The sequence below is a fragment of the Candoia aspera genome, chromosome 5 (assembly GCF_035149785.1).
Source record: "Candoia aspera isolate rCanAsp1 chromosome 5, rCanAsp1.hap2, whole genome shotgun sequence".
Taxonomy (NCBI): domain Eukaryota; kingdom Metazoa; phylum Chordata; class Lepidosauria; order Squamata; family Boidae; genus Candoia; species Candoia aspera.
The window spans coordinates 39,262,846-39,289,551 of NC_086157.1; the positions used below are offsets into that span (position 1 = coordinate 39,262,846).

The following is a 26,706-nucleotide window of genomic DNA, read 5'->3' on the forward strand; positions in this document are numbered from 1 at the left end:
TTAACAAGCCATATGGTTTTCTTTCCTGAGATGAGCTTGAACAATTGCTGCAAATTAGAAGATTCAGTCAGGGCAGTTGAAAGCAGAAGGTAACAAAAAGGAAAGAATCCTAGGAGTTATCTGAAAAGGAAGTAAGGTTGTTCAGGAGGAACATTTTATTTCTCTAAACATCTAAGGAAGTTAATCCTACACATATCTCTTGGTGAATGCAATAATGGATTTGATAACTGCCAGGCTTCAGGGGTGCTAAGCTTTAGCTGTATCAATAAGTTAAAACTAATTCTTTAAAAATAACTGTAGGAATACAACACTGGGGCTTCTTTAGTAAGAAACACATCAAACTGACATAGGTGGAACAAAGGCGAGGAGGCACAGCAGTAGAAGACAAAGATGAAAGAAAACGAATGTCCCTTCTCTCCCTTCCTCTCCCCATGCAACTATAGGATGAAACAAAACTGGAGGACAAATATACAAAGCCTCCTAACGAACGAGGAACTTGGATGCCCATCTTTATTTTAATATAAGGCTGAATCTTGCCTGTGAATTTCACAACCACGTGAGTTGGGCACAAGTTTGGGGAAAGATTTGTGGAATATGCATGTTGCTCGAACATGCTTGTGGTATGAACATCATTGACCTGTTGAAAAAGTTAACTACTTACTCCTTGTAAGACTTGGAAGCTGTCATTACTGGGTGGAGGGTCTTGATCTGGGTCAACTCCAACTCTGTACAAATAGCAGGGAACAAATAGCATGGTGTGAGATAATTAACTGAATTAATATCTTTTCCACTAGGCTTGGGGCCAGTGGAAAAGATGTAGAACAGCATAGGTATGTGTAGCGCAAAAAGTACCAGAAACTGTCTGGTAATACAGAATTGTTAAGTATTACTCTGCTTGTATTCTAATTTCAGGATACAGTACTATTTTTTAACAACCTCAGTAAAATACCACTTCATAAAGCTGAAGCGATCAATATTTTGTAGAGAGAATGGTTGTTTGAATATGCAGGCCTTTAAACCTTCATCAGCTTTATCAGTTTTTTATAAGACAACCAGATATGTTGAAAAGCCTAAACTGAGTACCTATTCCCTAGATTTTACTTTCTAATGAATATTGGTATGAATTAAGAAAATGAGTTCTTTGGCCTGAAAGACTGCAGGGCAGTGTTTCTCAATGTTGGCAACTTTGAGATGTGTGCAAGGCTGGCTGGAGAATTCTGAGAGTTGAAGTCCACACATCTTAAAGTTGCCAATGTTGAGAAACACTGCATAGAGCATTGATAGAAGGTGAAAATCTGCAGTATGGAACTGAATCTGCCTCAAGGGGTTGATACTGCTCCCTACATCACCAACTTGATATCAGAATTTGAGGATCTGGAAAGAAGCAGCCACTCTACTGAATTCTCCCCGCCCTCCCCACAATCTCCTGCACTTATACCATGGCTCTAAATGTGACAGGAAGACTCTAGTGACTACATCACTTCTGTAGTGGCTTGCTTCTTTGAGGAATAGTAAAATCCAGTTATCACAGGTGCAATAGAGACTAAAGATCCAATTACACAGAAAGCCAACAAGAGTTCAGTCAACATTGCAGGAAAGTACTGTACACCATAAGCAGGTAGTTTTTCAAGGAAGTACAAATCCTGAAAGCATGAAAAGGAAGAGCACCTAGCAATAGCATATCCTATTAGTGACCTTCAGAACCTAGCAAAAAATTCAACAACCCAGGGTTGCCAGTTGACTGCCATAGATATTTGGCTATTAGAACCCCAAAAGCATGGAATATGACAGATACAATTCTTAACTGAAAGAGGACTGTTTACAGTAATGCTTTTGACTTATGATACAGTGAAATATTTAAAAATATCTCTTAGATTCCTGTGTGTTTCAGTGACCCATCATAAATATACAAAACCTTCCACATGATTATAATTTTCTGTTGATTACTTTTATTTCCATTTCTCCTAATTGTTTTGAAGAAATATATCCTCAATTTATCCATATACAGCTTTCCACTGTGCTGCTTCCACCAAGCTAAATAATTGAACATGAAATGATACATAAGGTTAACCCTGTTGTTCTGCTTTTAAAAGCAAGGCACTCTCATCTGACTTGCAACCCTAGCATGGAGAGGTATGGGGCAATTTAATTCTTGAGGACTAGAGCAGCAATCTGCATTGCCAAGGAAAAGCCCACAGGGAACAATTGGGATCTTTTGTTATATACAACTGCAGACAATGAACTTTAATCTAGGTTAGACTGCAGTATATTTCTGTGGATGGGAAGGGAAGACTTAAGACACCCTCCTTTTCAGACCAGGGTCTTGATAGAGATTGGGCCTCCCATGCTGGCAACTTCTAAGTCTCATATTTAAGGAAGAAGCTACAGTAGTTCGCATTTAGCACTACTTATGGAGAAGATGCAAGTGTCACATTGCAACAGTTCATTTGTAGATTGTAACCAAAACTTTGAGCAGTAACAATATCCTAGGTAAAGGTAAAGGTTTCCCTTGACGTAAAGTCCAGTCGAATCCGACTCTAGGGGGCGGTGCTCATCTCCGTTTCTAAGCCTTGGAGCCGGCGTTGTCATAGACACTTCCGGGTCATGTGGCCAGCATGACGACTCGGAACGCCGTTACCTTCCCGCCGAAGCGGTACCTATTGATCTACTCACATTTGCATGTTTTCGAACTGCTAGGTGAGCAGGAGCTGGGATTAACAACGGGAGCTCACCCCGCTGCGCGGTTTTGAACCGCCGACCTTCCGATCGACAGCTCAGCGGTTTAACCCGCAGCGCCACCGCGTCCCTGTAACAATATCCTACATAATTCCAAATCAGATTATCTGAATTGCAGTGTTCCACTATACAAATTGGTCCAGGTGGAGAGATCTTTCCTTCTGTTCCACCTGCTTCTGAAACACACTTGGCAAAAATTCAGGTGACAGCCTTCCAAAATCAGGAACTCCCACCTCTTTTTCTCTGATGACCTTCCCCTGGCAAACAAACATGTTTTTATAATAGTAAAACATGTAATAGTTATTTATATAACTATTGGGTCTTATTAATATAGTCAGTATAAAAATAGTTTGCTCCAACAGCTTGGTTATTTGATGATTTTACTAAAGGACCTGCTTGTTTGTCCTTAATTTTATATTTTATTATTGGCACACTGTACCCTTTGATAGAAAAATAGAATGTACATTTTTGTATCATCATCATCATCTTCATCCCTGTTTTGCTCCCTTTTCATATTAATGGGATACTCTATGAAAGTTAAAAAGCTAACAAGAACTCCAAACTTCCTGTTAACTTTTAATAGAATTTACCTTTAAGGCTTCTGTATTAACCTATTAGCCTTAGATAGTCTTATCTAAGCATTTTGCATTACCTGACACTGTTCTCACCCATTAAAAATTCCTCATAACATGGATAAGCAAAACTGAATCTCTAAAGTAGGGTTTTTCAACCAGGGTTCCGTGGAACCCTCAGGTTCGGCGAGAGGTCACTAGGGGTTCCCTGGGAGATCATGATTTATTTAAAAAATTATTTCAAATTCAGGCAACTTCACATTAAAGAGGTAAGTTCCATTCTTTATTTTTTGCTTAAGAACATTGTTCATGCATATATACAGGCCTACACATGAAACAAATATAATAATTTTGTAACTTCTGGCCTATCTTTGAGCCTGAATGTGCAGGGGTTCCCTGAGGCCTGAAAAATATTTCAAGGGTTCCTGCAGGGTCAAAAGGTTGAGAAAGGCTGCTCTAAAGCCTTGTATTTGACATGGTTTTAAGTTCCAGTTCAGTATCCATACTATCCCATGCTCCAGCATTTAATGCAAAAGAAAAAACGAAGAGAAATAGAAAAATCCAAACCAGTGGAACATCACTTAGATTCTCCAAAAATCTAGTTACTAGATATTCAAAAACTAATTAAATCTGCAATCTATGTATTTTTTATCTGGGGCTGCCAATTGAATTCTTATTATTCCCAAATCCATTTTTGGAAAACATTTGTTTAGAATATCCACTTCCACTATCAAACTGTTTTTTCAAGGAAAAATTCTCCACACCAAAAATGTTTAAAAAACAAACAAAACCCAACGCTCATCAGGATTTAGAAGAATAGTCCAGTTCAGCAAAGAAGGTGAAGTGGGCTTTGGGACAAGGTGGTAACTGCAATCTGATTTGCAAAAGAGTTCCTAGCACACCTATGGCTGGTTGTAGGTTTCTGCACCCTTTTTCAGCTGCTAGATAGAACGTCCTGGAGAACGACCAAAGTATTTTTTCCAATTCATATATAGCAAAATTTGCAGAAAAGTGAAGAACGGTAAAAAAAATCTTCTGCAGCATTAAGAGAGAGACAGGCAACAGCAGACAGAGAATGCGCACGCTTTTGGTTAGAAAAATGAAGAAAGTGAAGCACCAGGTAAAGGTCATTCTGTTTGGTCACCTGAAATACAGCCAGCGGCTTTCATTCATCTCTTCCACCGATGGAATATATTCACCGACTCTAGTATAGCATAAAAATGGGATTGATTTATTTATACATTTTTTTAAAAAAAATTGCCTTTCCATTTTCTTTCTTCTAGGACTGCTTTACCCAAAACAAAATATTGTCAATAAAAAGAGTCCAACAATATAAAAATCAACATCAAAACGAACAACAAGAAAAAAGACAATAATATGTAAGTTACTCAGCAAACTAAAAAATATAATTAAAAGAAATTAAAAGCACCAAACAAACCTCCCCTTGCCCATGTCCTTGATCCATAACCAGGGTTCAAAGGGCAGTGCTCATTCACTTGTTTTTCCCCTCTCCCTGCTAGCCACTTCAGCTCTGATGGAATGTGGAGACCAAGGATGGGGACAAAGGCCAGAAGTCTTGTTGACCCTCTCCCACAAGTCCACAAATATCCACAAAATGAAACACCACAAGCTTTATCAACCCTACCAACCAAGCAAAGAAACTCAAACTGAAAAGTATATAAAAAACCAGAAGCCCGTTATAATTAACCAGAGGTACTTATAATGAGAAGTTCTCCCATCATTCCTACTCAGAACCTTTCTCAGGTTCATTGCTTCTACTCTTTTCAGAGTCTCCTCTGTCCTTTTCTTCATGCTTTTATGGAATGCTACCATCTCCTTTCCAAGCTCCTGCTTCCTCTAGTGGCAGCCTTCTTTCCTGAACCCTTCTGCTTCTTCCGTCATCCTCTCCTCATTTGTTTTTTCAGCTACGCGTTCTTCAAGCCTTTTCTCTGGATGCCTGCCTGCTCCACATCAAAGTCCTCTCTAGTGTGTTCCTCCTTAACTTTACCATTACTATGAAGACCAACTGTGAACTTTAAAAAAAATCTGATTGTGTTTATAGCAGTCATTCAATAGATACTTCCTGGAGAGGAAGCTTCAGCTTGGACTGCTGAAGGACCCTCATACGATCATACAAATAATGCATCATCATAGGCAAGAGTTTCCTAGTTCATTCAGGCCAGATTCTAAGAATTTCTTTTACTGGTTAAAATCCAGAGACTGATTCGTAATGCAGCAGCTGGTGTGTATATGGACACAATGAAAACATCATAGTACTTGATGACTGAAGACATGGATTACAGCAGTTACACCAAAAATATAGAGAAGGAATGCAACCCATCTTTCTCTCTTGACTGAGGCACAATGTGTCCCAGCTATATGATTTGTGTCAGCTTTCCTGCTCTCTTCTCTAGCAATGGAAACATCTGGCACATATAAACATGGAAATATTGTGGCATTTTCTGTGATCGTAGCTCTACTGTTTTGCCAAGAAAAGTTCCACTTGTATCAGATGTCTCAGCTAATTTTTTCACCACTCTGCCCCTTGCACTGAAGTCCCTTGCAGTGCATCTCACCATATCTAGAAGGATCCTCCTCCTAACTCTTTTGGAGAAGTTTTCTTTGAAGGAGTGGAGTGTGGGGAAAAACTGCAGTAGGAAGGAGGTTTCACTCACACAGTTGTGAAGCCAACATCATATTCTGAATCAAGATTTACTGATTGGAAAGATAGGGAGAAATGTCCTTTGTTTTGCAAACTTCACTTGTAGATCATTATATATAAAATCACTGCCAGAATTCCAATTACAGAGAAGGAAATATACATATAAAATGTAGCACATTATATTCAAAATTCTGGAACAATGTTCTTGGGGCAATACGAATTCTACAATATATGTGGCATTATACTATCTATTCAAGATGCCATTCTCTGGGCCTTAGAAAGAACTAAAATTGTGGAATTTTTGTTAACCCCCCCACCCCCAAATCAATTTTCCAAAATATGAATCAAGCCTTTTCTGTAGTTCTTCGCTGGCTAAATAATTCCTGCCAAGCTGCCTTGATGGTTTAGAAGTTCCAGCTGCCAGCATTTCTGGGAAATTTTCTATATATCCAACCAAGTGCTAACAGCTGACAGGTCAGCTATATCAGGCAATGACTTACTTCAGACATCTTTCCAAGCCATGGCTTGTATCCATAAATTTAGAGTGCAAACTACTGTTTGATTTTCAAAAAGTAAAGATTAACAAAGGGAAACTGAAGTAAAAGTGGCTTGTCTACTTTCCCATCTATCTAGTCACTAGTGGCATGCATAAAGATAGAAACACATAATTCTAATGGCCTGTAAAGACAAAGTACTTACCATAACTACGGTTGGTCAATTCAGATTCTAAATCACAGTAACCTAGGTTTGTAAATCCATTTCAAAACTATGACGTTACATTCCAGATGGGTAGTTAATCACAGCAAGCCACAATAAATTCTTGCCCACCAGTAGCTTCTTGAGCCATGATCTGAAATGCTAATAGTGTAAACTGGCCAACACTTTCCTAAATTATTACAAGATAAACCCATTAAATGGTTGGGTTATTATGTGGTTAATATATAACAGCATAGATTCTTGGAACTACCCCTAAGCATGTAAATTTCCTCTGCATGAAACTAAATTAAGAAAAACAAGTCATTTCAGAATTACTGACTTTAAAAGCACAAACCCTTTTAAACAGTCTTCTCACAGAAGACATTTTTACTGCTGCATCATTTCCTTCCTCACAACTACGAGCAAAACTAGTTGGTCAACTATTTTCCGCAGAACACTTCTAGTGGTTTTGGATATCCTGATTAGAGCATCATTTTCTCTAAAGTCTGTTATCAGCAGAAGATCTGAAAGATAATTGGATGCTAAATGCTTGTGTTCGTGCATTACCTAATTGTAATGCAATCCTCAACCCTAACAAACAAGGTTATAACAAGGATTACCACTTTTCAAGCATTTACTAATGAAGAGCATTTAAGAAATCTTTAAAGCAGTTAAGCAAACAGCTGTGCATGATGCTACTGGCTAAAGATATCTACCGCCACATGACCATGGTAGTGTCTACAGACAAACGCCGGCTCTTCGGCTTTGAAATGGAGATGAGCACCGCCCCCTAGAGTCAGGCACAACTGGACTTCATGTCAAGGGAAACCTTTACCTTTACTATGGTAAACACTAGAACTTACTAGAAGATTCCTTGACAACAAATGACTATATCAAATTTCCAAGTAAATGTGCTGGCACGGTATTATGACTTCTCACATTGGAAGTACTGCCCTTTGTTTTCACTACTAGTAATCCCAAGTGCACAACACACCTTACACTCTAATTGTAAGTTCAGTTAAATAGAATCCCTACTCCACACATTACATCTGAAGGCATGCAAGGTCAGTAATGGCTATATTTTTTTAACTGTGCCAAAGTATCATTATTCTCAGCTAGAATATTCTTCTATTGCAGAGAGAATATCCTCTGTTTTAACTAACTGGCACTGCCTCAGCAAAACTGTAACAAGTAACCAACTGCTACTATTACTCCTCCTCCTCCTCCTCCTCTTCTTCTTTTGTTATTACAGTACAGTTGCCCATGACTGCCATCTTCTGGGTTGTTTTATGTCCTGCAGCTTCTATCATTTTCCATCTGGGTACATACAGAATGACTCAGATTAATTAAAAGGAGAAAGGATTACACTGCAAATCTTTAAAAGCTTATCTCTTTATGAAGCACACTCCTTTATCCATGATTTAGCTCAGGGATGACTAGAAAGTTCTCCCAGATCTTTGAGTAAGAATGAGAAGATTTCAAACTTCCAAACAAATCCTAAGTGTTTGGAAAAGGATATCTCCCGACTGTTTAACAAAATGACTCCAAAGTACTCTGCTGCTGAAATGAAGGATGGTGAAAATAATTGGGAATGGAATTTTTTGTGTGTCAACTCTAGATTCTGGTCCTGCCTGATGTTCACAAGCAATTCCTTAGTATAGGGTCTACAATCAAATCAAGTTTAGAGTATACAATCAAATGCAATCTCCTGTTTGATAGTCTCTTTACCCTAAAAAAACACATACATAAAACCAATTTAACCCTTCAAAGCAAACAAGCTTCTGAGTATATGAATTGTGATCGTATTTTTTGCTATGCAACTTAATACAAGGTTGAATACCTATGTTGATGCTGATTTGACTTTAAAAAAAAAAGACAAGCATTAAACAAGTTGATTCAAATTCAGATTGGATACCTTATATTTAGCCATGACAGCATGGGCGTTGTGCCTCCACCAACGATCCAGACAGTAAAAAAGACAATAAGTAGGGTTGTGGAGAACATCATCTGATGAGCATAAGTTGCAGTGTCTCGTATGGAAAGAGCAAATGCCATGGCTCCTCTGAGACCTGCAGGCAACAGTGACAAAAAAGATACCTGTTGTCACACAGTACAGGAGAGGTATTTTGCATGGCTCCATCCAAACAGAATGCCAGCACTTAATATTTGACACAGTCTATAACTGCCAATGTTACATACAATTTCTCAGCTCCAGGAAAGAATATCTGTTACCACAATGAAATATGAATGCTATTCAAATCCAGTATATGTCTGTTTAAGATTATGCACATCTCTCAACAGCTAACAAAGCACCTAGAAGAAATCCAGAATTTACTTCGTTTCTAGAATTTAACAAAGCTTTGAAAAAACACAATAAATGGTGGGAAGGCCCAAGGCCATGAAACTTTGGGAAGGATTTAACAGTTGGACTCAAGTTGTAATAGTCACTGACACCCCAACATTTGACCCCTGGAAGGTGTTTGTAAGACATATTTAGTGTGTATGTGTGTTTTGTCTGTTCAAGTCAGTATTGACTCTTGGTGACTGCTGCTGCTTAACTGCTTAAAATCTTTTCCTTCTGCTGGTTTTTTCAGATTTCCAAGAACTTTGCCTTAATTGTCAAGGATATGCAGTAGTATCTATTTAGAGGTTTAAAATGATTTTAGGATTCTTATTTTTGTTTACTTTCAAGAAATGTTATTCTTTCAAAGAAGAACAATATACCGGCTGCAAGAAGACTAATCCTTTCTTACGGCTGTCTTCTTTTAACATTCCTTCTGAGATGAGAAAAATTAAAAAAATAATGAGGCTTTTTCAGAAGGAGTGGTAGTGTGAGGCCACAAGAGTGTCTTGCTCTGGATGTCCCAAGATCATTCTGGTGCCACTTTCTAGGTTCACTACACCTAAGAAATTGTGGTTACTGAGCAATCAATAGCATTCATGGGGCATGATGGGGCACTCATTTCATTTTCATGCATTCTTTTTGGAAAGAGAAGTACCGTTGTCCAATAAGAGTGATATGAATGATAAGTCATTCAGAAAACAGATGAAGCTGTGTTAATCTTGCCATGGGAATATCCCCCAAATTATATGGCCTAAATGCTGTATAGTTAATCTGATGAAATTGTTCACTCTTTTGATATAGTTGTTGACTATTTCCTTATTATCTTTCTTCATGTTGGGATGGGATGGGATGAAGAGGTAAGAACAAATAAAAGTATGAACTTAGCAACCAATGAAGCTAAGAAAGATCAAAGGAGTCAAAAAAGAGTAGGGAGGAATAAGAACGACATAAGAATATATTAGAGTATCCTTTTCTCTAAGCTAATAAAGACAAAACCCTCTTTATTAGCTTCAATTTACTGATTTACCTGAAAACATCAACATGTGCTGAAAATTCCAGGTGATCTTGTGCCTTCTTCCCAGATTCAAGAAGAAAGAGAGTGGATAGATGTGTGCAGCTCGTCCTAGGAAGACCGCTATCTAACCACAACTTTTGGTTAAGAATCCAACAGGCATAAATCTCGTAGTATTTTTAAGTAATTTTAAGAATATCAAACATCATATCAAATATCAAATTCCTTTATTTCCGTCAATGATCAGCATAAAACAAACAAACAAAAATCAGACAAAAAGAAAAGTAATAAGGGAATAGTGAGCAATAAAACACAAATACAAAGCAGGGAATACTGGATCTACATGAGCTCTTAAACAACACTGGGATATAGTAAAAGTATAATATAGGTTGTTATTATTAAGACTATTAAGACTAAAACTCAGAGCAATTTAATTTAATAATCTGAAGAATAAGTATTCTACAGCATCTTTCCTGTACATCCAACCCTTTCCTTATTCTTAAACATGTAACATTTAAGCCCTGACACCTTTTTCTGAGAGAGCCTCTCCCATTGAAATCTGCTTGTCATGCAGTCTGAACAAGTGATGCCTCTACCCAATACTAAGAGAAGCTACATCTCTTGCTATCTGTTATTTATTATCTACAGGAAGCATAAAGCCGCTGTTGAGAAAAAAATAGGATTAAACTTCAGTCAATTTTCCTCCTGCACTGGTCACTAAGAAACAGCTCAGGTCATACAAAGCCACCTTAATGGTTCCTTAGGGAGAACATGCAGAAGGTAAATTGAACTAATTGCCAAGTCAATCAAAGTAGTAAAATCCTTGCATACAGAGTATATTCCACATTGCATTCACATGCAGAGCTGCAGTTTGTTTTTCAAATCCTCAGTTTCATGTGGTAAATTTCTCACATGAAGCACTTTAGCAGAAGTTCTTGTCAAATGAACCCTTAGGAACACTTAAAATGCAAGTGTCTATATAAAAGTTAACAGGAAGAGATGCTCTACAGAGGTTCAGCACTAGGCTATTCTAAATGGGCTTAGAGGATTTAAGATAAAGAGGAAGAACAAGGTCTCTTAAAAATAAATGAAACCTTAGTTGTAAACTCTACATACATGTGAATCTCACAAGAGCCTTCCTAGAGGGCCTTGGTCAGCTCAGTGAAAACAGAGGCAAAGGGACACTCCTGAATAGCTCCAGAGAATGTTACTGAACCGTCCTTAAAAGCAATAAAAGCCCATAGGCAAAGTTATGAGATCCTTAAATAAATAAGGCTCTCCTAATCACCTTTTCAAGCTAAATATCAATACTGTATGGCAAAATGGTATCAGTAGTGCTTCTGAATTTCTACCTCTATTATAGGTTTTAGAAAAATCTATGCAGGCTCCCAGCCAGTAAATCATTTTTGTAAGAAGGTAAGGATATTTAATTAAACACTGGAAGGTTACTTTAAAGAATGTAAAATAGTTGTTTATGATGTGAACATGTTAATACAATAGAATATTTTGTTGAATATTAAGACACTTCACAGAATGTTTAATAAGGATTAGTTGCAATCTCCTTGCTTGAGAGATTGAGTTCAGGATTGGAACATTACTTCCTTAGGGCATGATCTGGGCTTGTCCTATTCTATTGCCAAAGTTCAGCTGAAATCTACAGATTGTTAACTTGAGTTTAGACTGATCACTGAGTATTCTAGTCTATCCACCCATCTGGAATCTATGTGCCAAACATCCACCAACAATTGTGGACTTTTTGCACATGAGGAAAACCAAAAGATGAATTTGATAGAACCCTGGCAATATAAAACTATCCAATTGTTATAGCAATGGTTTGCTATAACTCGAAGGAGTTGCTATAACTCCTGCTACTTGCTTTTAACATTTTAATGAATGTCAACCATTTTGATCAGGTTGTCAATGTTTCTTTATAATTACAGACATTCACCAAATTTCAGACCTCCACTGTCATACACACACAGACACACAATATATACACACACACACACACAGTACATACATACTTTCATTTCCTTATATAATTTGAAATATAAAGAACACACGATAGCAAAAAGAAGAGGAAGAGGAAGAGGCGGCAGTTTAGACAGCAGTTCCCTCAAGTCTGCATCATATATATTAACAATAATCAGCACAATTTAAGATATTGTCATTACTGTGTGAAAATGGCTGAGAAGGATTAAAAAGTGGATTTCTAGTTTAAGGTCTTGTAAATTTATCTCTAGGGCTGACAACAAGTCCTCAAATGTGCAACAGAATCAGCCAAAGGTCTGAAGGCAGGATTAAGTTTGGGGTTTTTTTCCTGCCTGACATATTTAGGGACAATAGAGAATAGGATAAGAATTTATTTGCTTGTTTGTTCGCTAATTTTTCAATTTTTGCCATTGCCCATCTCCCCCCAGAAGAGGGTCTCTGGGTGTTTTACAACAAAGCCGAAAAGTTAAAAACAATAAAACCGTAAATAATGTATAAAATATAAGTACAAATACACAATATGCATATAAAATAAAATATAAAATCCAGATGGCAGCACCAGATCTAATTCAGTTTGTATATATGCGAGGGGTACTCTAACGTGCCAGCCATCCCCAAGAATAACTAGACCCCTTCCTGCCCCAAGCGAGGTGGCAAAACCAGGTCTTCAGGTTCTTCCTGAGGGCCAGGAGAGATGGGGCCCACCTCACCTCTGTGGGGAGAATGTTCCAAAGAGCAGGAGCCACTGCAGAGAGGGCCTGCTTCCTGGACCCCGCCAGATGAAATTCTCTTACAGAAGGGGTCCGCAACATGCCCTCTCTGCATGATCAGGTGGGACGGGTTGATGTAATGGGGATGAGATGGTCCCTCAGGTAACCTGGACCCATGCCATGTAGGGCTTTAAAGGTGATAACCAACACCTTGAATTGGACCCGGAAGCAAACGGGTACCCAATGCAGCTCACACAGCAATGGTGTTACATGTGCTGATCTTGGGGCACTGAGAATTGCCCGAGTAGCCACATTCTGGACCAGCTGTAGCTTCCAGACCCTCTTCAAGGGTAGCCCCATATAGAGTGCATTGCAACAGTCTATATGGGAGATGACCAGGGCATGAGTGACCATTCAAATAGTTACTTTCCTCACCACTTAGTTTTCATCTGCAACTATCATTCTCCATTTAATTTTATCTGCTAGTTTTCAGCAAGTACTAGTTCTTCCTTTTCATCTTTCCCAGGCTGTGAAACTAAAGTAACTCTAATTATGTCCTTAGAAATTGCATTTTCAGAAAATTCTCTCTCAGGCAGGAGAGGGGCTAAACTACTTCTCCTTCCAGTTTTGCTCTCAGATGCTTGGAAATCTCAGAAGGATGCAGGTTCACCTTTTGTCATCTGACTTTAGCAATGTTTGTCCACCTTTGTCTCAAGGTCTCCCAGATCTCACACTTGGCTTGATAAACATGCAGGTTTCAGAGATCCTGCAGTGTACACCGATTTATCCCACACAGTGCTCTGAATCAAGGCCAGAGATAAGAATTTTTTCTAATGTTTAATCTATTCAATATAATATCGAATAGATTATAGTTTAAGAAGCTCTGTCCTCTTGTTTGGATTATAGCAACAAAGAATTCAAAAGCTATCATTTTATAAAAGAGGCTACAGCAAAAGCTTCTGAAGTCTTATTTCAAACCTGCTAAAAGATACAGCCATATACCTTCTGGGGTTGAAATCATATACACATGCATGTGGTTAGGAGCTAATCCCATGAATTCAACAGGATTTATTTCTAAATAGCCACCTAAAGGATTGTGTCCTAACAGCCAGGAACCACGCTGAAACAAGGAATAGGTCTCTAGTGCTTTATTACTGCTACATTAGACAGAAAATCCTAACAAACTGAAGAAGTGTGGGAAAAACCCAGACAGATAAACCCCAAAGGTTAAGGCGGGTCTGATCTGTGTCTCTTTGAATGGCTGCTTAACTCCTCAGTACTACGCATGCGTTTTCCCCCCTGGATAGAGGCCCCCTCCTGCTCGCCATCAGTACTCATGACAGATTGTACTTTTAAAACCATCTTATTTCAACTCCATAAAAACATAGAGAAAACTTCTAAAATTTTTGAAACACATATTTGAAATATGTTAAAAATGAAGAAAGGATACAAAAGCTCCAATAATGAAAATGGGGCTAAAAACGTGCTTCTGGAAAGTAAACAGAGCTAAGCCCATATAAGAAAATATGAAATTCTCAGCCAGGAAATGTAGAACTTCAAAAAGCTGGAAGGAAATGTGAAAAAATTAGCTTGCAAGTTGCATTCCATATAGCTGACACTTTATATAAATATAGATGTATTCCTGCCTTCCACATAGCTCCTGTTAAGTAAAATACATTTAATAATAAAAAATAATGGGTTCAAAGTGAAACATGTCATTTTGTTACCAGTTATTGTTACCATTTTTTTGAATGATCTTCTAGTATAGCAAAAATAGTTATCATAAAACAGGAATTCTCTCCAGAACTTGCTGGACTACAAATATCATCATTAGCTGTGCTGCTAGGATTGCTGCGGTTGTAGCTCAACAATACATGGAGCACCAAAGGTTCCTCAGCTAAAAAGAACAGCTGTAAAACTAAAGCCAATTACTAATCAGAGGTCTTATATGTATATCTCATACATAAAAGACCTCTCATTGAGTGGCGTAAGAGATGCCTTTTATTCCATGTTCCAGCTGAATGTTCAAAGGTGCATCATCATGTGCACAGAGACCAGTGTTTGGACTTCACCTCACAATCATTTACTCATATAGGAAGAACAGAAGTGATTATGTTGGAAAGTTCTGATCTCTGCTAACATCATGTTGGGTTGGGCTTTAAATGTTCCAGCAGAGCTGAAACCACAGAAAATAAAAAGATCCCACATTCTGCCGTAACTCATAAAAGGTATCCAAGCAGAATCATGTGGCAAAGATGGGAATATGTCAGTCACACTGAGATAAAGAAAAATATAGTAGAAGAATAGCCAAGAACCTTTTTCCCAGCCCCATAGTTCTGTAGGTCCAAGAATGTTTTAGGGGGACATCACAGAGGTACATTCCAAAACAATTCTGCATCCCTGCAGTTTGGGTAATAATCCAAAGAACATTGCACTAGGTTGTTCTCCCAACCACGTATTTCAGTTCATCAATTTTTATCAACTGCAAAAGGCATTTTCTGTTTTTATTAAGTATGACCAACCTGACACAAGGAATGCATGTGTACAGTATAAATGACATCTTACTATTTACACAGCAAAGCCAAGATTTTTTTTTCACCTGCTTGGTTCGGCTTCTTGATTCAACAGATAGATTATTATACGTGTAATGAGCTTGTGTGATACCACAGAAAAGAACAGATACCACCCCTGTAAAGAAAGCAGCAATAAAAAAAACCATTAAGTGACTGTAGACTGTCTCTTTTATGCCTTCATGACAGTTAAGTTTTTACATTATTTTTTTTTCATTCCTGAACTATTGAATATTTTGGCTTGCCTAAGAGGACCTGGTAGGTTAACCTTTTCCAAGGCACATGTCCACTGGAAAGCCGCAGGGTTTAATCTTACTTGAAGGTATTACTATATGTCCTGGACACCTAGTTTTGTATTTCTAGGTGTGCAAAGAACACTCTTATACAGTAACTGCGATAGTGCACCTTCTCGGATGCCAACTATCATATATATTCCATGTTTGTAGAGAGAATCTTCATAACCCTCAATCCTTCAAAGCATTGGTGAGATTGAAATTAAATACTAGGCTCATTCTGGCATTGAGAAATCAATCCATATATTTTTTTAGAATACAAGCATTCGGTGTACAGCCATCTAGGAATGGAAAAAATGACAACTAGACCATACATATCAGCAAATCAGTGATATTTGAAACCTGGCATTTAGATGCACTACATTTCAGTTCATGTTCAATACAAAGATTCAACATTTTTAAAAGATTTATTTCCTGTTGGGTTAAGCAAACTGTAAATAGTGTACTAGGACCATAAAGAATAGAACATTGGTCATATTTTCTCTAGAATTGTTCAATATAACTAATTGTATATTTGTATAGAATTCAGTCTATTGAAAATGTTAACAACTTGATGCCTTATTTAAATGAAAATAAAATATACAGCTGAGGAACATGTTACTGTTCTGACTCTGGAACACTGGGTTTGCTTTTCAAAAAAGCACAGTGTTCTTAACAATGTTTAAAAATGTATTTCCAGTGTCAATTGTACAGAATAGAAAATCTCAATACTATGAATCAAAAATCTTCAACTCCATGAATTTTCAATAATGGTCATGCTGGCCTAGAATTCTGGGAGTTGAAGTCCATATATCTGATTAGCAAAAGCTGCCCTATGGAACCAATTAAAAATATATGAAGATGCTCCTGTTCTGATATCATTCAAGTGGATTCTGAACTCTGGGGGAGTAACACCACAAAAGGTCAGGAACTAAGGCAGCTTAGTCCAGGAAAATATACATCATCAAAATGTTAAGAGATGTGCAATATAAACAGAAGAATTTCTCAATTTAAGTATATAGTGTTGTTTTTTATCACTTATTTTGTCACAAAAATTAGGCCAAGGAACTAAATTGTAGACCCATGTATCACTTCACATTCAGTCTCCTAAAGGTGCTTCCAAGTGAATAAGTGTGAATATAGTACCTATTTGCAACACCTTAGAGCAGCCACACAGAGTTCTGGAGAAAGATGCCACTGCCTTTAGGTGTTGGGAGCAGGTGCTATGTTTTTGCTCTTGCACATGCTTCAAAGCACAGACTTTGAAGCACAGAAGTGTTGCAGAAGTCTATTCAATTACATACTCCGTGCAGGAATTGTTGCTGAAAATGAATGAATTTACTTATCTCAAAAATAAGCACACATATTTGACAAAGGACGGGAACAATTACAGTGTTCCAACAATTGAATGGCTATGTCAGCATGATATTACTTAGATCCTTCTTTTCTATAAAAGCACCTTACCTGTAAAACCACAAGCTTCAGCCAACAAGAATGTACTCCAGGACATCAGGAAAAAAAGGGCTGTCTCCAGCAAGGGAAAGCAGTGTAGTTTGGTAAACTTTGTTACGTAAGCATTTTGTCAAGGCAACACAAAGACTGGATGTGATTTAAGAATTGAGACTTGCCTCAAAGGTATTAGCGATGAGTCAGCATCGCAGAGTAGCTATGCAGTTAAACTATTGGTTCTCATTACTCTCTAATGCAGCCAGGTTAAAAATGCTTTTAGATTAGCCTCAAGTCTTTGCCTGGACTGCAGCCAGATTCTGGACTTCTTTATCATCTGGCCTCCCATCTGCCTGCATTCCTCCTTATCTCCCTCTCTGCCACTTCCTTAAATTTTCTTGCATATAATCTTCCCATTTTAGCCTCCTTCGAATGAAAGGTTTGACTAAGACTCAACCCACAAGAGATTCTGTTTCTAAACCAACTCTCCTGTGGTGCAAAATTTTCCCTCATCCAGAACAGCTTTAGAAGATTATATGATACCCACCACAATTCTCCAGAGATGTAAGAGAAGCACAGAAGAGAAAAACAAATTGCTTGTGCCAAAAAGGGAAACAGGACTTGGTTTGCACATGCAAACAGCTGGAAGGCATTTTTAGCAGAAGGATATAAGAGCTGTCACAACTCCAGTCGCTACTCCCATCATGAAGGAACCACTGAAGATTCCAAGAAACACGCCAACAGATTTAAAAAAGGCTGCTGCATCAAAGGCATGGGCATTTTCCCCAGTGGGCTGATATGCTACAATAGAACTGTAAGGGTAAAGGGAGTGGGGAGAGAGAAGTAGCAATCAGCCAAACATCTGTTCTACATCACTGACCAATCAACAGTCGGTTTAGACATCAGGCAATTCTTATCTGCTCATCCACTCCCAAATAGGTAAATCCAAGAACAATGATGTCCCCAAATGTGGTTTACAAAACACAGAAGAACATCTGAGCATTTTACTTACGAAGATAATACAATAGCAACAGCATCATTTAGAACGCTCTCTCCAAACAGCAGTGCATATAGATCAACATCAGCATGAAGTTCATTAAAAATCGCCAGTACAGTGACTAAAATAGGGAAATAGAAAAACAGTAAAAGGCTTAACATTGGGTTGTATATAATTCTATATAGAACACAATATTTTCTCTACATTTCCTATACAGGGAAGGTTTTCAGGTTGCAATATAAACATGTAATCAAAGATGTTAACAGGCTGAGAGTTAGTGAAGTGACTTCCAAACATTTTTCCAATTCCTGAATTTAGTTTGTATGTATTATGCTGCTCTATGACCATAATAAAGATTTGATTTGATTTGTATGTATTAATTTATTACAGGGTAACCTGTATCTTATTAATTATACAAAACTGTAAAGACCCAAAGTTTGATTCACGCATCATGTTAAGCCAAAAACATTTTTGCTTGTTTGTTTTGGTTAGCATGTTTGGGGAAACCACTGCATATGTAAAGTATGGTTCATGCCTTAGCACACTTATGATCCCAGCTAATTATACTGTAGCTGAACCATGAATTAAAACATACTACAGCCATGTATAAACCTAGCCAAACTTTTAAGAACTGAGGTTTTACCTGGATCAGTAGCAGATATAATGGCTCCAAAGAAAAGGCAATCAGTGTAGTAGAATTTATCAGAAAGCTGTCCCACCAGCATCATTAGTTTTACCACACCATACATGAGATTCCTGCAGAATAAGAGGATTCAATGAAACGTTAATTTTTTCAGTCTTTTCATTTATTTCTCTGACCTCATTTAAAATATTTAGACACCCTCTGGCTGTATACAGAATTAGAAATACATGAAATTCAGTAAAATATAATAAAACACATAAAAGGCCGTATAGAGTAATATCAAATATAAACAACAATGTAATGGTCGTAAACCACATTATTTTGGATTTAGTCTATTATGGTTTTTTTTTAATATACAGCTATTTTAATCTTCCAAGTAACTCTAGAATGGACAAAAAATAGAACTTAATTTATATATGATTACTTGAGTGAAATGGATGGGCATAAGATCATATTCATAATGTCATTTTTTTTTCATTCAATACAAACAAACAAGAAAGGGACATTGCCCTTGATTCATAGCACACATACCCTGCCAACCTAGCCCAAGCTTGAGGTGGGGGATAGGAATAAGGCCATTCCTGAAGCATCGCTTAGAGATTCTCCCGTACTTCAGAGAGATAACAATACAAAGTTATCTTGTTTCTCCAAGCTTGCTCTAAGTGTTGAAACTACTCTGGGCTTAGCCATATCTCAGGAGGTTTCTCAATCTACTTGCATAAGTCAAGCTGCATAGACAAATTCTGACCTGCATCCTGAATTTGTAGCCAAGGAAGGGCTTCTTGTGGTAGCAACATTTATTTTAAAAATTGTAAGCTGCCCTTCAAAACCATGTTTTCCCAAGGCAACTTAAAATTACACCCTTTCCCTTCAAAAGCAAGGAAGGCAACTGTCAACACATTTTAGCCAAATCCTAAGAATAATAAAAATGGGAGAGAACCTACTGCAAAGTAAAGATAAAGCCAACCCAATCGCAAAACTAATACATTTTTTTTAAATATACGAAATTACTCATAATTAATTCTGTGAACTTATAATTGGGGATTCTAATTCATCTGGTGCTCAGAACAGCCTATCGCTGTTGAATTTAATATTAATAAAACTAATATGTGATCTTTCAATAAGCAATCAATTGGTAGTGCAATGGAAAACTGATTTCAGTTATTATTAGGACATCATATTGTTCCATATCATGAAACTATTTCTAAAAGGTAACCAAAATGCCGGAATGAAAGGAAAAAATATTTTAAAGAGAAAACCTTTCATTGATCTGTTATCAGTTTTGCCAAATATCTTGCCTTACGTGCTGTTTCACAGAATCAGCTGAAGAACAGTGGCCAAAATGCTAGAAGTTCCCAAAATCATCTCCCACAGGGCCTAAAAAATATAGCAATACTCAACTCACCCAATAATGAAACAAGAGACTGCAGTTCCCAAGAAAGCGTAAGTTAAAATTGATCCAAGATTTCTGAAAAAGTGCCTCTGTAGAGGAGGAAAAAAAAGTGAATTAGGTGCAAAAAGGAGTTATTCAGAATTTCTGCCAAACTCAAAAAAAAAAAAAAAAAAAAAGCGAAGTAGCACTTTTGGTAATGTGACTGATGTAACCTCAGCCAGAGAACAGAACAGTTTTATTTAGAACATCAGTCATCTCTGAATCATCTTTGGGGTCTATCTAATATAAAAGGTTCAGGTTGTCCAAACCAAGGCTCTTAAATATTAAAAAGCCCAATACTATGGAAAATCAGACCCCCAAGCACAGGAACAGAAGAGACAGGGACAAACTCAGAACCATGTAGCTATTTTGTTAGGAATACTGTGGATTAGCCTTCGGCTTGGTCAGAAGAGGAAGACATTCGATGGAGAAGCTCATAGTTTCTCTCTTGCTTCATGAGTTAACCCTACAGAGCAGTGTTTCTCAACCTTGGCAAGTTTAAGATGGGTGGACTTCAACTCCCAGAATTCCCAAGGCTGGCTGGCTGGCTGGCTGGGGAATTCTAGGAGTTGAAGGCTGGCTGGGGAATTCTGGGACTTGAAGTCCAACTTGCGAAGATTGAGAAACACTGCTCCAGAGAGAATCCCCTTGGAGTTCCCTAAAGACTGCAAGAAGTGATGAGTTTCTTTATTTTCAGACTTCTAAACCATCATCTATCAAGGATATAAGGGTAGTGAAATATTAATATAATGAAGAAGGGTTATACATCTTTTTTTAAAAAAGCTATTTTTAAAAGAATATACCTTCCAACCTAAAAGACCAAGACATACAGAAAAATGTAGGCCTGAGGCTGAAATTATACTTCTCGGGGGAAAATGTTCCATTAGGTGTCCATAATGTTGGAAAAGAACTTGCCTATTAAGACTCTTTTTATAGATCTATAAACTGTGTTGCCCTCAGATTTTGAGTCACAAATTGTTTAAAACTTTGACAAGAGTCTTAACATGAAGACTTCGCATTGGGCCCAGGAGCAAATACTGTAGGCAGCTAGTGCAACTGTCTTAAAACTGGTGCAGCAGGATCCCATCTGGACAAGTCACTTTTTTACATTATATAAACCCTGTTTTCAATTATCTGAAACTGCTGGATAGACTTCAAGGGTGGATCCACATGCAGTTAATTACAGCAATCCAACTACTAACACATAGTCCACTTTGTGTTCAAGAAATGGTTGAAAGTGACTTTGTCATACTTGGAAAATCCTTGGTGGAGAAAACTGCTGTAGAGTTACCTATGAATCAACACTTAGAGGCCACAAGAATTCATCTACTTGGGATGCAGACCTATCATTCCAACAAGCTGTTTACAAACCTAAATAGGTTTACAAGTCAGGCTGGGGAGGCCAAATTACAACATTATAATTTCATCCTATATTTCTTAGCAATTATGAAATAAAGACTAGAACAAAGCAAATAATTAAGAAGATAATATAGAGTGCATCCTTGCTAAAGATATCCAATCTCCTCATCTTCTGTCAACTTTGCCTTAACATTCAACAAATCTGGCACACCAGTTTCAATGAGTATCTGATCATTCTAATTTTATCTCTAGGTTTAAAAAATCATAAAGGTACACATACACAAAACATCAGCAGCTGTCACAATCTACCAGGTTTAAAAAGCATGTCAGGAGAAAAGGAGAACTGAAGGAAATTGAGCATTAAGTGAAACCCAGCTCCTGCTGCTGCGTTTCAAGCCCTAATTTCTACTTATTACAGTGAACTCTCACAAAAAATACAATAAAGCCTTTTGCATTTATTTTATTTCAGCAGCTTTCTTACCTGTGTATTATACGCACACCTTAAGAGACAAGGTGGAAATAAAATGTGCGTCACCGATCAAGTTGTATCCACCTGAACGCTTCTTAGAAGATGACTGTCTTGTTTTCTAAATGGAACTATTCTTGTGAAAATAAACTACAGGCCTTTCAGTGTAAGACATGGGCCTGTATCATGAAGGCTACATGGGAAATTCTATGCAGGCTATGTAGCTTGAAAACCTTCTACCAAGAGCAGCTTATTCCCATGCAGCCCATTCAACCTTCTAAAACTTGGAGGATCTTGGATGATAGCCTAAAGAACACTATATGAGACTGTAACAAACCTTGAGGCCTGCACACCAGCTGATGGGAGTTAAGTGAGTAGTCAGATGTTTAGGTGATAATTGTAAATATCCTATAGTAGGGATATGTGCAGTACAATTGCCAATTCAGGAACAGAATACCCCTAGAAGCTCCAGAATGCTCCATTTCCCCTCCAGACCATGCTATTCTAGGGGCAGTTCAGTAGTTTCCAGAAGTAAACCCTTCAAACTGGTAGTTGTTTAAGGTGTGTCAGGCATGGTGCTCCAGGTGAAACAGGCATATTTCAGGGCAGGACCATTCCCAGAATGCCTAAAACTGGTTTGTTCAGAGGATTTACTTCTGGAAACTGCAAAACTGCCTCCAGAATGGCTTGGTCCGGAAGGAAAACAAAGAATTCTGAAGCCCTCAGGAACATTCCATTTCTGAACTGGTGAGGCATTTTAAGGGCACAGCCACTGTTCTCTTCCAATGAGACAGGTGGTTCAGCGGGAGAGAAAGTCAGAAGTTTCTTTGTCCCTGGAGTCCTGGCAAACAGTCTTCAAAGAAGCAAGGGGTTAAGAAATAGATTTTTATTTAATTGGGTCTGGGATATAGATCCTCTGCCCGTAAGCCCTAGGAAATCGGACAATAAAGTTAGATCAGGTTAGGACGGAAACTACAGGTAGATACATGAATCATACTTTAAAACACAGGAAACCACTCAGCTTCAAGGACACCAAGTGCTATGCCAAGCATCTGTAAATTTGGAAAGAAGGGGAAAAGAAGCCATGAATTTAAACTCCTGAAGGTATAAAAGTCCTTTACATCTTGTCACTAGCAGTGGGCAATCAACTTTTTTACATGGCTTCATTCTTATCTGCAATATACATTCTAATCTAGCAGAGCCACGTCTGTCATCCTCTGCAAAGTCCAGCTAAGAAGTCAAGCTAAGCCATGAAATATCAGGAGATCTGTGATTGATCAGGAACCTTGATCCTAAATTCGTAGTAGCACCATGCTCCATAATAACTTGGGCCTAGGAAGTCTGATAAAAAGGGAAAACCAGAGTCAAGCTTTGACTGAAATTATTTAAAAGCTTAGCCCTGGGGAAAGGGAATTTCCAGTTCTGCTCTATCCAGATTCAAGGTGAAAGTGCAGGGGAACGTTTCTGTATTGAAGAACAGGTGGTGGCAACGTAATTACTTGGCCAGTTAAGACTCATTCACCTGGGAGAATAGCCACATCACACCCGGTTATCCAAAAGTCTGATGGGGGTGGGGGGTAGAGATCCTAGGAAATAATCTGGCAGGCTTGTGTGCGTGTGGGTGATGCACACTACAGATAACCTCCCTGCTATGGAGACAGAGATCATCTCCACTTCATCTAATGCTTCACTGGATCCAAGGCATTATTCATCCATCTTAAACATTTGCACTGGAGATACGGTTGAGACAAGAAATGAACCGTAGCCATAAAGAGTCTTAAAACAAACTTACCTTCACTAACAGGAGCACATGGAAATAAGATTCTGTAACGTAAGAGTGGAAAGAGGCAATACACCAAATAATTTATAGCAACAACAAAAAACCCTGCTCTGTAATTTTTTTTAAAGTTGAAAATTAAAGGACAGAATTGGTAACTATCCAGAAAAATATGCAAGTATTTAAGAGGGAAACAGTCAGATAATGTGAGAACAATTCAGTTTTATGTGAACACAAGACGAAAGTCCAGATTGCCAAAATGAGAGTGTTAAGAAAGTATTTCAGGCTTACTTTCTTCAAACTGTAGCCAGCGTGGAAAATAATGGGAGGCAAAAGGATGTTGAAAAATACTTCTGGGTCAAAAGTTACCTTAAAAGAAAAGGAGAGAGAACATGTTATTAAATAAAATGCCTAGGTGGCTATTTTCTGTAGTTTCTCATAACACGTTTTTCAAACTAGTTTTCTGAAAGAATTACTTTGATACCTGCCTCAGGAAAACAGATTTTATTGCAGCAAGTTCCTTCAGAGATCTAGTTTACAAGTGTGTGTTCCAGTGCCCAACGTGATTCAGGTAACCATTTATCTTGTGACCGGCCATTTTTTCCCAACAAAGGTTACATTTAACCTACATACTGCGCATGGCAAAATGGTGACTTTCTATCAGATAGAGAGATCACAGTTGGTCCCCAATAAAACCAGCAGTTGAACAAAGGAAGTCTGGATTCACACACCCGCTAGGTCAGACTGAGTAAGTGGCTTTGGACAATCTACCCTGTTCACTTTGTTCCTGATCTGTAAAAATAACAGAAGCAGCAAGCCACATCATATGACTTGTGAGAAAGAATGAGAAATTAGTATTTAATAGTATATGTTGCACATATCTTGAGATTTTGAGGTCATCAGAACAAAGTGCTACAAATAATAAGCTCTAGCTGGTGGGTGGAGGGAAGGTAGACTACCATACTGCTATGGAAAGATCAATAATCATGTTTAAGGACCACAGAATGCAGAAGATATGGGTTGTCATTGTATCTGAACCTCACTACAAACCGCATCCTACTCCTGGGAAAGATCATGCAGCATTTCACGTTTTCAGCTATGAAAAAGTCCTGTGTAAAATGGTATAGTTCAATAAGAAAAGGTCCTTAGTTAACAAATGACAGTTCTCACTTTTCGCAGTATGTCATTCTGTTCCACATTGTGTATTTTTCCAGGGCTTATTTCTCCTTTTAAAGTATATTCGAAAAACTTCCCACTGATGTTGACCAGCAGAGTGGCATAAGCCCGATCTTCCTGGGAACAACTGAAGGGCTTGTCATGACCACTGATAGGAGGTATGCCATATCTCAAGATTACTCCAACAATCAGCCCTGAAAGACAGACAGGACCACAAGTTACATCTTACGGGGTCTGTATAAACTTTAACATGTTTTATTTTTTAAGAAGGGTGTGTCATTGGGTTGTTACCATTTTATGTTCACTTTCAGGTTACACACAAAGAGGATAGGTATGCAGATATTTTTCTCATTGTCTTAAGTAAGACTATAATCACAACACTGGGCAAAGCAAGCTTAGTGGGTTCAGTGGGCATCATCTTAGAAACGCAGCACTGCCATATGTTGACATTTAAATTCCTATTTGGAAAATGAGGAATTTCTATTTATAAATAATCTCATGCCACAAACATACTAGATACTTCTTAAAATTATCTGGGGTTTCACATCCCCTTCTTAGATTCAGGTATAATGCAATTTCTGATGACCCCAAACCATTCAGAACTTAAAAAAACAACATTTGTTCCCTAAAACATCCTACCTTTATCTGATTTATGCTTGAGCAATTCACTGGCCAAAGCCCAAATCACACTGAGCAATTATACACCGATTTGGAAAGTGAAATGAATACACTTTGTTCAGCACCTTGTGCTCTTCAGCCACTCCAGTAACCAGGAGTTTGATTTGATGTGTTTCCAGCCTCAAACGAATTTCAATTTTTAGTTTTAAAGAAGCATTGTAAGACAGGATTAAGTAACCAGCTTGCCAACTTAGATTAAGGGCTCTGTGAAATTCGTAAGTTCAAATGTATTTGGATTTGTTATCTTAGGACTGTTTTGGAACATGAAGTCATCTAACCATGTTAAACGTTCTGCCAAAGCCCTAAATAGAAAGGGGAAGTGAAACAAAACAAATTTCATTGTTCTACATTTTGACTTGGTTAGATTTATACTGAGTACAAGAGCGTTCAGTATACTTTCTGAATAATTGCTTCTAAAACTTGATGACAAAAATACACCTGCTGAAAAAAAGCAAGTAAGAACAGAAGAATAGTAGCATCTAGGCCAAAATAATACATTTCTTATAAAAAATGTGACACAACAGACATAACAGAGACAGATTCCTGCATTCTTTTAACTCACATATAGAGACTGCATACATAGAATTCAAATGCAGAATAACTGTAACTTATACATACAGTATTAGCAAATCTGGGAGATACTTTAATACTTCCAGTAAGAGAGGATTGAGAAGAACAGGAAAACCAGTAACCAGTTTCCACTGAAAACAAAGTATCTACAAATACGTTTGTAAGTTCTAAATTCGAAGTTCAGTTTCTATGCCACAGAACTTGACTGACCCTCCTTTTTCCATATTTCACATGATATGGATTAGCAGCAGGTAGTGATTGATGGCATTTGTTTCTTTAACATCCTACGTCTAAGCTTCTCAAAAGACAGATTTAGAGTGGATCTGTTTTGATTGTATTTGCTGTTTGTAAATTTAATTTTACTCTGTAAATCACCTAGAGAATTTTTGTTCTGAAATAGCCTATAAACAGTCACATAAATTCCAAAGGGACCGATGCATTAGTCTGTTATTCCAAAAAAGGAAAGAAAAATACAAGCATGCTAATTATGGCATAAACGTTCGTAGATAAATTGTTGACATGCAGGATAAAATGAAAATGAGCTCTTGGAAAATAGCTCTACCATATATCAGATCTGTAGTCTGGGGGGAATGAAA

At 37.8% G+C, this 26,706-nt stretch overlaps 1 protein-coding gene across 2 annotated transcripts in view; it reads right to left on the bottom strand.

The window, feature by feature from the left end:
- SLC9A7 (solute carrier family 9 member A7) overlaps window positions 1-26,706 on the bottom strand; it is a 53,153-nt gene that overhangs the window by 6,738 nt on the left and 19,709 nt on the right. Inside the window, exons 2-14 of one of the 2 annotated variants that reach the window (XM_063305024.1) lie at window positions 24,857-25,056; window positions 23,978-24,055; window positions 20,058-20,134; window positions 18,653-18,765; window positions 18,025-18,130; window positions 17,683-17,824; window positions 17,031-17,136; window positions 15,324-15,412; window positions 14,175-14,288; window positions 10,038-10,149; window positions 8,582-8,735; window positions 4,453-4,512; window positions 662-725 (exon numbers count right to left, since the gene is read on the bottom strand). In XM_063305024.1, coding sequence (XP_063161094.1) covers window positions 662-725; window positions 4,453-4,512; window positions 8,582-8,735; window positions 10,038-10,149; window positions 14,175-14,288; window positions 15,324-15,412; window positions 17,031-17,136; window positions 17,683-17,824; window positions 18,025-18,130; window positions 18,653-18,765; window positions 20,058-20,134; window positions 23,978-24,055; window positions 24,857-25,056 — 1,415 coding nt within the window. The remainder of the gene's footprint in view (window positions 1-661; window positions 726-4,452; window positions 4,513-8,581; window positions 8,736-10,037; window positions 10,150-14,174; window positions 14,289-15,323; window positions 15,413-17,030; window positions 17,137-17,682; window positions 17,825-18,024; window positions 18,131-18,652; window positions 18,766-20,057; window positions 20,135-23,977; window positions 24,056-24,856; window positions 25,057-26,706) is intronic. The other variant, XM_063305025.1, reaches the window with a different exon arrangement.